Source organism: Aphelocoma coerulescens, chromosome 18, assembly GCF_041296385.1.
Source record: "Aphelocoma coerulescens isolate FSJ_1873_10779 chromosome 18, UR_Acoe_1.0, whole genome shotgun sequence".
NCBI classification, from domain to species: Eukaryota; Metazoa; Chordata; class Aves; order Passeriformes; family Corvidae; genus Aphelocoma; species Aphelocoma coerulescens.
Genome location: NC_091031.1, coordinates 11,637,018 through 11,650,126, shown reverse-complemented (window position 1 = coordinate 11,650,126; position 13,109 = coordinate 11,637,018). Strand labels below are relative to the sequence as shown.

General features: G+C 48.8%; 1 protein-coding gene across 4 annotated transcripts in view; it reads right to left on the bottom strand.

The window, feature by feature from the left end:
- STX8 (syntaxin 8) overlaps positions 1–13,109 on the bottom strand; it is an 89,737-nt gene that overhangs the window by 45,879 nt on the left and 30,749 nt on the right. The window contains exon 7 of one of the 4 annotated variants that reach the window (XM_069032215.1): positions 7,746–7,924. The exons of the other annotated variants lie outside the window; for them this stretch is intronic. Coding sequence (XP_068888316.1) covers positions 7,761–7,924 — 164 coding nt within the window. The 3' untranslated portion in view covers positions 7,746–7,760. Of the gene's footprint in view, positions 1–7,745; positions 7,925–13,109 lie in introns of those variants that run through there. 4 annotated transcript variants of the gene reach the window in all.

Here is a 13,109-nt window from a genome sequence, read left to right as displayed (position 1 = left end):
ATGAGCTGCCCGGAGCTCAGGGGTCAGTGCCACCAGGCTGGGGACACTTGAGTGCCTGAACCCTGCTCTGATCTCCACACACGAGTCCTGAACTCCAGCGTGACAAAGCCCAGCGCAGGAAGGAAACCTCGAGCCTCTGCTTTATCAAGCTGCACAAGCAGAGGCTTTATCAACCTGCAGAGATTACTGGGGCTCATTGTGCTTTGCCTGCAACTGTGTGCAGGACAGCTCTGGTGGCTCTCAGTGCATGGGAACAAGGGAGCACAGGACCCGACTGCAGCAGCCAGAGTTCAACACCAAACAACATCTTATTAGCCAAAATACATTTTTTCCAAAGAGGTAGTATTTTTTTTTTTTAAATGAGTATATATATGGCAAAAAATTAACTCCTAGTTCTATGTGTGTAATCTCAAAGTTGTTTTTTCCTAATTGCTCCGTTTAGGACATCCCACTTTAAAAAAAGATACACTGAGACTACAAAAGGCAGGCTTAGCCCAGGGTTTTTAATTTTTTCCTGATTTTTACCTAGGAAAAACATAAGCCATTTCTATCATTTGTTGAACCTGTTTTTTAGCATACTTGTACTCATCTGTTGCTCCACAACCTGGAATAAAGGGCAGAGACCTTTCTGAACAAAACGAGTATCAAATACCTGAGTGTACAGAATGTGCCTCTTCTACAGCAAAGTCGCTGTTCTGCAGAGGCTTCCTGAGCCTGACCACAAGAGAACACCCACAGGATTATTAGTCCCAAAAAAAGAGCCACAAGCTTTTTACTTTACAACTCCAGTTTTAATAAATCCCAATAAACCCCATTATATTCCCCAAGGCAACTTGAGCATGACCTGCCCTGCAAGGTCTGCCCTTTCTACCTTTGAAGCTACAAGCTCAATTTTAAGACATCTGGTAGTACAGACTCCTCATGTTTGCTCTTCCCATACAGGCTGGGAGAAAGTTCTGGATGTTTTCATCATTTTTCTGAAGGGACAATGAACTCTTGCTGCATTGTTTCCAACCCAAATAATTCTGAAACCCAAGCGGGCATTCATGGGTAGATGCATTGTACAAATCTTCACGAGCACAAAGGATCACATTCAATGGCTCGGCTGAGGCCATTGTGTTTCCCTCTTAAAAAAGATGTTTTGGACATTAAACACCACTATTAAACCCTTTCCCAGTTCAGTCATGACCCTGCACCCTGGTCAGACCTTTCCCCCTGCAATGGGGACGCTGGTGAACAAACCTGCACCACCTGGGCCTTCCTCTGCACCCCCTGGAAACAGGGATAATTCAGGAATAATAACAGGATCAGGACAATTGTCAGTTTGTCAAATCAGAAGACATGAGCTACTATCTTTAGCTGTGAAAATCAGGGAAACGTGGTCGTTTCCAAGTGAGCACCCACAGCTGTCCCCACACTGCACAGCTTTTAGCAGGGGCAAAACCCAAACCACTCTTGAACCTGCACTGATTGCATGAAGGTGCAGAATTTGATTATTTGACATTTTGTAAAACCTTGGGAAGCCCCAGGACAGGCAGCATCAGGTGCTCCAAAAGCCTCAGGGAACTCACAGCCTGGCCACGCTTCCAAGTGTCTGGATTTTGAAGCTTCACATCCCCAGCAGTATTTCAAGGCTTCAGATGTTGGGTTCGGGGCCTCAGCCTTAAATTATTTTTTGCAGACCCTCTTAAAACGCATTTAATCCTTTGTTTTCTTTCCGAGGAGAAAGGTTTCACATCTGGACTGTCAACCTGCATTCCACAGCATTAGCCTGGCAAACCAAAGCAGCTGAGCTGTAAATCTCTGAGAGGAGAACTTGTCATGGAAATCGAAACTCAGCATTAACTGCGGGCCCAGTTCAGCAAGAAAGGCAGCATAAAGAGCCAAAACAATGCAGGCAGCCCCAAGACAACTTTGGAAGTGAATCCTGCTGCCTGAGAGAGCAAACCAACCTCATCTAACACCTCAGACTGAAGCAGAATCACTTACCTGGGTTTGATCCCAAACAGACACCTAAGAGCCCACTGAGAGCAACTTACACAGTTGAATTTTGCACCATTTTCTACAGCCAGCACCCTGATTTCATAAGCAAACTGCAGTTTCCAAACGTGCCTTGTGAGAGCTGAATGCTCAGTCCCTGGGAGCCCCAGCTCCCTGCTCCCTTGGGCTCCCACTCTGCTGCTCACGAGTGTGGGGACACAAGCAAGGACATAGAAAGGGACAAGTTCATCTCCAAAGATCTAAATTCCTCCAGCCAGATTTCAGGAGAAGTCCAAATGCCAGCACTGCAATATGCAAAACTCATTCAGCGACAAAAGGGTGTAGAAGAGTAAAAATAATAAAAATGGAAGTATCAAAACTGCCCCAGGACAACAGCATGTTCCCAAGTGTCTCAGCTGAGGTCATAAAGAAGTGTTAATGTAACATTTTTTGATCATTGCTGCATATATTTGTTAGGTTTTTAGATTTAAAAGTTAGCTGCTAAAAAGAAATCCATTTCTGCCAATCATTTGTTTCCTTTAGAGGGAAAGCAGTTTTGGAAAAAGACAAACTTGAGGTTAATTCAGCTCTGGAACAACCTGGAAGAAAGGCCTGGCTGATGCACAGAAGATACTGAGCACCAGTGCTGTGCTTGGTTCACTCCTCTGTCAGCACTCACTTCCCAAATATCCAACAGCCCAATTCCATTATTTCTTATACTTTATACCAAAGCACTTTATTAAATCTCTCTCCCTCCCAAACACAATGCAGAGCTTTGTGTGCTGGGCTCTGAGGATTATTTTATCCCTTCAGTTCTGGTTCCCTGCGTCTCCACTGCTCTAAGCCCACCAGGAACGAGTCCATCACTGCTGAACGCCGTGGCTGAGTCCTCTTTTTCCAAAAACTGGACAAACACTCTTCACAACCAGCTCCATCCAGTTCTGCTGAATTAACAGCATCACCACAACGCTCTGCTGCTTGCAGGAAGGCTGCCAGGAAATCCCCTCACCCTGTAAGAAGCATACCTGTGACCCAGCCAGCCTGCTGACACACACAGCTACTAAATCCACACTCAGTCTCTCCTGGCTGCTTCCTCAGCGAGCAAGAAAACACAGCAAGTTTTTCTCCAATGACTCGAGTGCTGTGGTGTCTGTACCTGGATACCCAAAACACTCTGTGGGAGCACCTTGTTACCCCCCACACTCTGCTATCAGCTCCCTGAGCCACCTCAGCATCTTCCTCTGCTATTTCTGTGCTGTCACCCACCAGCTTTTCAAGCTTCCTGCTCCAAGTCTCCTTCATTCCCTTGGCCACAGGAGGATGATGTTGCACCTGTGGATGCTGAGAGCGGATCAGAGCCCGAGTCAGCAGCCCAGGTAGCCACCAGAGCAACCATCTCCAGGCATCTCCTCCTGGACTGACAGCACTGTCATAATTCTGGAGCAAATGAGCCTCCACCAAAACGGGCGCTCGTTTTCTGCTGGTTATTGGCTGAGGTAATGGCTCTGAGCTTTCACAGGGCACAGCACACTGGGTATAATGCAACCTTTTGAAGTCCAGCAAGGGAGAAAGAAAAAATAAAGAGGGTTTTGTTGGGTTTGTGTGGCGTTTTTTACCCCCTTTCTTTTTTTCCTGAACGATGTGATACAAACCAGCTTGATACACAAATTAGAGGTGATCTCATCAGTCCATTAGGACTAAAGCAAGACCATCACTTGGGAGGGGATGTGCTGGCCAGATACCACTGATTGGACTGTGAGCAGCATTACTGTGGGGGTACAAATGCAGCCTTCATTACACAGGCAAGGCATGGCTCCCAGCTTTCAATCCACCCCTGCAAACTGTTTGGCTGCATTGAAAAGTGGGATTTGGGAGCAGCGTCCCACACCCACCGCTCCCGTCGTTAGGCACGGACCGTGGCCAGCCCGGCCACCTCCGTGGATAGAAGGAAATGACCTGCAGACATCCCATGCCTCGCTGATTCACACCAAACACATGCCTGGGACACAGTGTCAGGGCCTGAAAGCAGCGCAGGAAAGGCACTTGAAAATTCCCCAAGAATAGTAAAATGTGGTTTAGAGGCTTTCGCCTTTCATTTCTCATAAACTGGAACCCCATCACATCTTTCCACCAAGCTTCTTTGGATTTCTTTGTTGTCAAGCTAACAATGCTTGAAAGCGAAGAAAGTCTCATTTCTGAGATGTTTCTGTTTTCAATCGAGAAGCAGAACTATTTCTTTTCCTAGCAGTGATGGAATTAAACAATTTGTCTTTGAAAACTCTATAAGCCTTCACCGTGACATCTCCCCATCTGCTTTTGAGATTAAGGTACTTTGATTTTTACCAGCTAAAGGTTTATGAACTGCTGTATAAACCCAATTACTCTCATAGTAAATTATGTAAAGCTTACATGTTATTTTTTAAATTTTCCCCCATGGAGTACTCTGGAGATTCGGAACAGGAAAGGCTCACGGAGGCATTTTGAATTAAAAACGTGTAACAGGGAAAACCACGGAGCTTCCAGAAACTTGGAATAAAAAAGAAAAAAACCTCAACATCATTAAGTGAGGATGAGAGACACCCCAAGAGACGCTTTTCAGGGGAGGACTGTTAAAAAACAAGGCAAAAAATCCCCCTATTTCAGTGGGAGGGAGTTCTTTAAAAACAGATTAAGTTTCATCTGAGGTAGTATTTATTCCTCAGCCGCACTCTGCCTCGCTTCCTGACTGAAACCAGGGATGGGAGAGATCCTGGTGTGCTCACTTTGGATGTCAGCAGCAGAAAACACAGGGTGGACAGTTTGATTTGAAGGAGATTTAAAGGAGAGCTGCCCTTTGTGCTCCCTGTGTCTGAGCTGGCCCACCAAGGGATGGAGCATGCCCAGGGCAGGCTGAGCCCCGATAATGTGTGGGGCCGTGGGGAGCACGGGACAAGGACTGAGCCCACCACTGCTCCTCCAGACTGGGACTGATCTGGGAGGTAAAAACCACGAGCCCCAGGCAATAATCCCAACCTAAAGCTGGCAGGAGCTGAGTGACCTTCTGGGCACCAGTTCTGGGACACCTTGCACTGCCCACAGAGAGGGGCAGGGCAGGTGGCAACTCCGGAGCACAAATCCTTCACTCCCTGGAGCAACTCTGGGGCACCGAAATCAGCCCAGAATCCCTCTGCAGTCACGGGGCTCTGGTGAGATACTGCAGGGACGGTGTTTGTTGGCTGTGCTGTGATACTGCATTATTTGGGGAACACCAGCACTGCACCTTCACCTTCTGCTGCACATCAGAAGCTGAGGAAACGGGCAATTATTCCATTCTTAGTTTTAGGACAGTGAGTAAATTCCCACAAATTAATATCTGTTCCATGCAAGCTGTTACAGAAAACACAGCCCCAGGCAAACTCCCCAGAGCAGCCAGGAGCTGGCAGAAGTGTCAGGGACACAAAGGGCAGGCAGGGGAACACCCCACGTGTGAGGAGCCGCATTCACAGCGATTTGTTCTGCACAGACCCCTCCCGGCCACGTTTTGTCAGTTCTGCATTCAACACACAAAAAAAGTGTGTTCAAACAGCATCACAGCACCACGGAGTGATTCACTCCACATGTCTGGTCTCCCTGTACCTGTGGTGCCAATGAGTGCCTGGCATGACCAGTGTCCCACATTGCAGTGTCCCAGTCACCCTCCCTCCTGCCACCAGCACAGCACAGCTCAGCAGCAGCCAGGTGAAATGAGGCAGTAATTGAGTTAATTACCATAGAATTGTAGAATGGTTTGGGTTGGAAGGGACCTTAAAGGTCATCCAGTGCCACCCCTGCCGTGGGCAGGGACACCTCCCACTGTCCCAGGCTGCTCCCAGCCCCAATGTCCAGCCTGGCCCTGGGCACTGCCAGGGATCTAGGGGCAGCCACAGCTGCTCTGGGCACCCTGTGCCAGGGCCTGCCCACCCTCACAGGGAGCATTCCTGCCCAATATCCCACCCAAGCCTGCCCTCTGTTACTGTCCCTGTCCCTTGTCCCGTCCCTCCATCCCTCAGAAATCATTACTCCTCATCTTTCCTGCTGGATCCCTTCAGGTACCAGAAAACTGCAACCAGCTCACCCCAAAGCTTCTCTCCTGCAAGGGGAACAAGTAACTGGGGAAGAGCCCCAGGAGCACTGACTCCCACAGGCAGAACACAGCCCATCAAACTGCTGCTTTCCTTCAGGGCTGGGCATTTCCCTGGAGCTCAGCAGCCTCCCGAGGATCACACACAGAGGGTGCTGCCCTTTGGCTGCCCGTGCCCAGCTACAACTTCTTCCCCCTCTGGGTCCCTCCTGTTCCCTGCAGACACACCAAACCCCAGCTCAGCTCCCGTGAGGACACAGCAGCACCCACTCTTACAAACTCACCCTGACACATCTTTCTTCCCTCTCTTCACAAGCCTTTTTATTTTTAAAAAATGGGAGTATTTTGGTTTACTTGGAGCACTTCTCCTTCCACTCACCTTCACCTACCAGATCTCAGGCCCCATGAATTTAGGACATTAACAGAATTTAGCACTTTCCAGGCCAGGAAAGGAGCTGATGGCACTTGATCCTCTGACCCCAGCACAGATCCACTCTGTATTAAATCAGTTTTCCTGCCTGGGTGCCTTCTAACCCTGAGTCTCCCCACAGCCAAGGACACTGGTGCTGGTCTGTGACAGTGGGTCACGTACTTGTAGGACTGATGCATCTGTGTCAGAAAATCTTCAAAACTCGTGCAGAACGCTGTGCATGCTTATCACACTTTTAATTCAAACCCTGATGTCGTGTTTCCCAGAGCAGTTCCCTCCTGCCAGAGCTCTGCCTGTGCTCGTGCCATTCATGTTGTATTTGCAGCCACTCACAGCTCACAAGAGATCAGATCCCAGCTCTTCCCCAGCTCCGACTCCCAGCGAGTCCTCGTCACCCTGAGCAAAGAGCAGCCAGGCTCTGCAGGGCAGGGAGCTGTGCCAGCAGCACTCAGAGCTCCCCAGGCTGGGCACAGCCATCTCTTGCCCTCCTGCACCCACCAGTGCCCAGGACTGCTCTACCCTCAACACTTCAGAGCTCTGAGTCCACTTCAGGAGCCCCTGCTAAAGCTCCCACCTTTATTAAGGCTCCTCCCAACCTACACTGCCAGTATTCTCTCCCCTCTCCCATTGAGATTCCTCCCTCTCCTCCTATAGTTTGCTACAGGATAAACCAAGTGCTCAAAAGTGTATTTTGCAACACCACATTTAGATGAATCAAGCCTCTCTGTTGCACAAGCATCGTGATCCTGGTGCCAAGCGCCTCTCTCGGCTCCAGCATCCGCAGGGATCTCTCAACCCAGCCTCCTCTCAAATCCCAATTCGTTCTGGGAGGTCCTGCCCATGCCTCCCTTTTGTCTGCTCTGCTCACAGGGGTGTTTGAGGAAGCTTTAACAAATCACTGCCATGGCAGTGTCAAGCTGTCAACATGACCACAAGCCCACTCTGCTTGTGAAAGGGCTGTGCTGTACAACAGGCTCTGCACCCAGGCACCGCCCAGGAGCTTGTCAGGAGCCCTAAAGCCCAGCAATTCCTGGTCATAAAACCATTGATCAGCACTAAGTACTCGAAAAACCTGATACAGACTGTAAGGAAGAAAGAACACCCCAAAGATTTCTGAAAAAGGAAATAAAAAGCTTCTGAGCTCGAACCACAGATTTGAGAACTGGAATGTCTACAAAGTTTGGTTTAGCTACTTAAACTTAACAAAACGTCTGAGCTAAGCTCTGTTTTACCTGGGAAGGGAATCCCACCTCAGGGAACACTCAGCTGTTGGGGCTGAAGGAGTTTTACACAGAACCCAGCTCTGGTGTGATGCTGCTCGGAGCAGCCAGGCAGTGACAGCACCTCCAGAGCTCCTGCAGGGGCCAGGCAGGGACATGGAGAAGGACACACGGACACCCCAGCACCACACACACCTGAAAAAAATACAGTACTGCAACTGAAGCAAGAGGAAACAGGAATTAAAAGCATTAGAGGTGGCAAACTAAGAGAGGATTCTCCCTCTTCGTTTATTTTCAGGGTTTTTTCCCTTTTGGAGAAGAGCAGGAAAGTCATTCCCTTATGCAAGATGTTTTAATTCACATTTTCCTCCTGACATCTCCTTCACAGGCCCACCAAAACAACCTGGGGAGAAGGTCAGACACAGCTATACATTAAGCAGCAAGGAAAAACAAGGCACATCCCACGCTGAGGACACACTAATGGCTCTTTGCAGTCAACACTTACCTAATTCACTTTTTAAGACTTTCGGTTGCAAATTTTTTATTCAGCTTTCACAGCACAAATAGCCACAAGAAAGCTACCCAAAGCCCCAACTCGCCACGTCAGGATTATTTGATATGAAGGTCACTTCCTCCAGCCCCAAGTAAACTCCTTCAAACCCTTCAAGAGACACAAGGAAATAGGACAAGGAATACTTGTATCGATTTTAGGATGTGAGAGCCAGGTGAAACACTGAGTGCACAAAAATAATTCCTGCTTCTAGAGGAATATAAAAGCACTAAATACTCCGAAATGCCCTGTGCTGGCATCTGTGGGGTGCAACAGTTAATTTATTAAGACAGATTAATGTACCCACAAACCCTCCAGCGTTGAGGCAATCCTGACCTCTCCAGATTGGCTGCCAATGTGATATAGGTCCAAAAGAAATTACCCCGTTCTGCTGCGACAGAACAATAAATCGGCTTCCTCGAATACAGTGGTTAAAGAATCCAAGTTCCTGACCTTGAATGTTTCCCTAGTAGGATGCTGTGCTGTAGGGAACAATCAGGATGACATCTGCTGAAATGTGTGGGATTTATGATATAATAGGCTGCACATATGTGCCAAAAGAGAAAAAAAAACCTCTTAAATCCAAGCAAATCAAGATTAATTAGCTATTAAACCAGCTAAGAGAACACAGTGCAGTACAGGTGGTACAACAAACCAGCTCCCTCTCCGTGCACAGCGACTCCGGGTGTTTTTGGGGTCACACCGTCCGTGTATCTGCGAGCGCACTCTCACTGGGAAAAGCAGAAATTGCCGCTCCTTTGTCAACTCCTGCTCCCTGCAATTCTCCAGGTTTGCACTTTCATAAACAAACCTCACACAGTCCTTTTATAGGAAGTCCCCCTAAGTGCACAGGAAAATCCCATTTTGTCTGGCTTTGATCACCAGGACAGACTGAAAACGAACTCGGGTGTTTTAACAACGCTCCCCGTGCTGAGGAGAGGCCACGCCGCTCACATCCACCTCCCCACTCCATCACGTCCCCTCCAACTCTCCCCCCCTTCCTCCAGCCCCGTGACTTTTTGTTTGCTTGCTGCTAATTGCAATTACAGGTGTCCCAAAGCCCACAGCCTGACAGATGCCTCATGCCTCAAACGCCAGCGCTGTGCTGGGACCGTGCCTGTCCAGCAGCACCACAAAGCAAACATTCCTCACCAGGAATCGCAGCAGCCCGACTTCTGCGTCCCTTCCCGCCGCCCCAGGAATGAGAACAAGTTGTTAATACCCTGCAATCTGCTCGGTTTCCCTCTTAATCCTGGTTCTAAGCAAGGCTGTGCTCGCAGGAGACCCCATCAATACATCCACAAGGCGGGACAGAGCCAATGTTATTGTGAGCCCGAGGTGGAACGACTCCGCTCCCAGCAGGAGCTCCATTTGTACAAGGAACCAGCCAGGGCTGCTCTAGCAGGGGTAACCACTGCAAATGAGTCGGGCTCCCTGCAACAACAAAACTCCTGCCTGGGCTCTGGTCAGGCACGAGCAGCTCCCGCGCTGAGCCTGCCCTTCCCTCTCTGCAGGGAGGGGACTCAGGCACACACCCCCCTCTCCTCCTGCACAGGTCCTCACCCCACACCCCTTTATCCAGCTCTCCATATCCATGGAGACTGGGAACGCGATGTGGGAAAAGACTTCTTGCAGCCATGGTCTTTGTCCCCACTAACACTCAAAAGCTGGGCCACATCCCTCCTTCCACGCGAGGGATTCGCTCCTTCTTCCCTCCAAAATCCTTGTACTGCAACCACCCATGGAGCTTATTTTCTCACCATTTTCAGCAGTTCTCAGGTGCCCACCACCCACACGTTAAACTCAAACACGCTTCCAGCACTGCCAGCAGCGTTGGGCATCCCTCGGTTTGTTGTGCACAACCCAACTGCAGCAGCCCAGAAAACTGAGGCTGATTGACCACTGCTCCACACCTACATCTGGCATGGAACCCCCTGGTTACGTTACCCCCAGCCTGGGAAAGCTTTGGTTATTGACAGACAAAATAATGAAGGTGAAAATAATTACTGAGCACATTGACCTGGTGGAGAGGCAAGGACCAGCTCCACAGGGCCACGTGGGCACCAAAACACTGGAACTTGGGCAAGAGGAAATCCCTCCTCCCCAGGCTTTTGGAGGCCTCCTTTAGTACTTAACTCCTTTCACTCAGCTGTTTCCAGGACATTTGAGCTGTTTGTCAAAGACTCAACATCCTCTGCCACTTATCTGGAGAGGGGAAAAGCTCCTTGATCCACTCCTGTAGTACCGGAGTCCCCTGAGCAAACTACGACTTGCCTTGCACAGAAAAAGGGGCTGCTCAGCAGAAGCCTCCCACGTGAACACCCTGATCCCAGCTCAGAACACTGACAGACAGAATCAGCAGGGAAAGGCTTTGAACCCTCCCCAAAAGTCACTTCTGTAAACGCTTGGCTGTTTAGGGAAAGATGAAAGGGATGCAGTCAAATCAAACACCGCTCCACCACACGAGTACTGGCAACACACGCTCTCAGTGCTTTGCACTTTCCAAAAATACAACCCCGAAGTGAGGGAAGATTCCTCCTGCCTCAGAGGCCGGGGGAGAGCAGAGATGTGGCAGTACCTTACCCTGGGATTACGACGTCGTTACTCCCAGCATTGACGGACGGATTAATTGGAGGCAGCTGCAAGGAGAACTCTCCTAACGACATGATTCATTAGTTTTCATAGATAATTACATCTGCTCATGGCCTCACACTGAATCACTCATTTAGGGAATTTTTGGGGCATTAAATTTAAATGCAGTAATCAGATTTGTTAATCCGTGGGACAAGGCAAACCAAACACAATTTTATTCAGGGGATTGTTTATACTTTCAACATTGACATGAATTCAGCAGCAGGAAAAAATTAGCAGCATAATGTACGCCCATGAAGGTCAGAAATTATTAATGGTAATCTCCCTCCCTCCCCCAGTGCTGCTGACCAGACTGGGCAGATTTTTTTTGGGCTGCAGGTTCCTTCCCTGGATGCATCTTTGTGCCTTACACAACCCAGTGGCCTTCTCAGAATACACAGAGATTTTTTGGTAATTTTCTTGATAATCAGACCTTTCGATAGAATGAAAGAATGAAAATAATTGATACTTGGGTTTGCCACTCTCTGGATTCAAAATACAGCTGGTTTTTCATTGTTGGTGTGTTATACATTAAATAGTCAGTTTCAAACACAGTTTAGCTGGTTTTATTACTCTGAAATAGCAGCACATATTCACAGATAGAAACCCCAGAAATATCTGCAGATCCAGGCCAGTTCCCTCCATATCAAGCCACAAACTTTTTACTAAACTGAACTCCACCTCAAAAACTGATAATTTTTGCCCATTTTTTCTGGAAGCTCCTTTGGAATTTCTCATCTCTCAGTTAAAAAAGAAATTTTCTCATCTGTACTATTTATGGTCAATTCATTCCCATTTTTTCTTGAACCAATATCCTTCTTAGCTTCAGTAGTTTTTTCCCTCCCCAATATTTTACTGCCAAAACACGAACAGAAAGCAAACCATTATCTCCAATCCATCCCCAGCTGGCCAGACTGCACAGCCCAGACACCAGAGCCCTCTCTGTGCTTTCCCACTGACTTCCACAGCCCTCACTTCTTCTCCACACCTTCTTCCCCTCCAATTTATTCTCCTGAAACAAGAACCAGAAAGTTCAGAGTATTTTTCACAAAGCTGTGTCCAGCTGCAGTGACTTGTCTCAGCCTCAGGCACAGCTGTCACCTGCTCCACCTCAGCTTCTCTCCCCATCAAACCCACAAAGATCAGGTCAGGGCTGGGACGAGCTCAGGACGTGGTCAGTCCATTGCTGCAGCTCAAAGGATCAAAAGCAAACTCAGGGCTTCATCCTCACAACTTTACAGCAACTCCACCCTCATCACACCAGGACCTGAACCACGCTGAAGAAAATATGAAGGATCTGGCAAGAGGAATCTCGTGGCCCATCAAAGATGCTACGGCTTTCAGCAAATCAGCTTTCAGAGAAGAGCAGCTCAGGTTCACCAGCACCACCACAGGGGAAATACCTTTTTGGGGGGCCTGGAAACAGAGGGCAAGGTAGAGAACCCTGCCCAGAACCACACAGTGAGTCCTTGGGCAAGCCAGGAATGCGACCACCAGACCACAACTACTCAAAGGCAGCCACAACAGAGCTGCTCCTGGGTGTACAGGAGAGAGCACCTTTGATACCACAGCTTGGATTCCTCTAAATTCACATGCTACTGCTGAGAAGCTGACATTAATGTGCAACTTGAGATCTCCTCCTCTGGTGAAGCTGCACCTACGCAGTCATATTTATTCTTGTTGAGGTTCGGGGGACGGGGGATTGCTGCATGGAAGCTGGAACAAATTAATATTGCCCTGAGAACTATTATTTTAAGAGAAGGAACCAGCAGAAGCACAAAGGTAAGCCAACAGCTTCTATTTTCTTTTAGTGAAGTGTCTGACAACACACAGTATATTTTCTCAGGATCCATCCCAAACGCCACACAGTGATAAGCTCCTCGTGAGGCTGTTGCTGGAAAGCATCCCAGGCCCTGCAGTCACATCCCCACTCCTGCAGCCCCTCCCAGCCCAACGCCCCTGTCACAGCCGTGAGTCCCAGAGACCCTTCCCGAGGAATGGCAGCCGGGCTCTGCCTCGGCTCTCCCGCCACACGCTGTTCATCTCTGCTGAGCCCAGCACCACTTGTTTGTGTAACTGGAGGAGTGTCAAGCCCTCTCTTGCTGTGATTTAAACTCTGCCAGTGTTAGAAGGAAAACAAAGAACAAAGATGCTGAGATATCCATCATCCCACCAGCGCCCACGGGGAGTAGCTGGAGG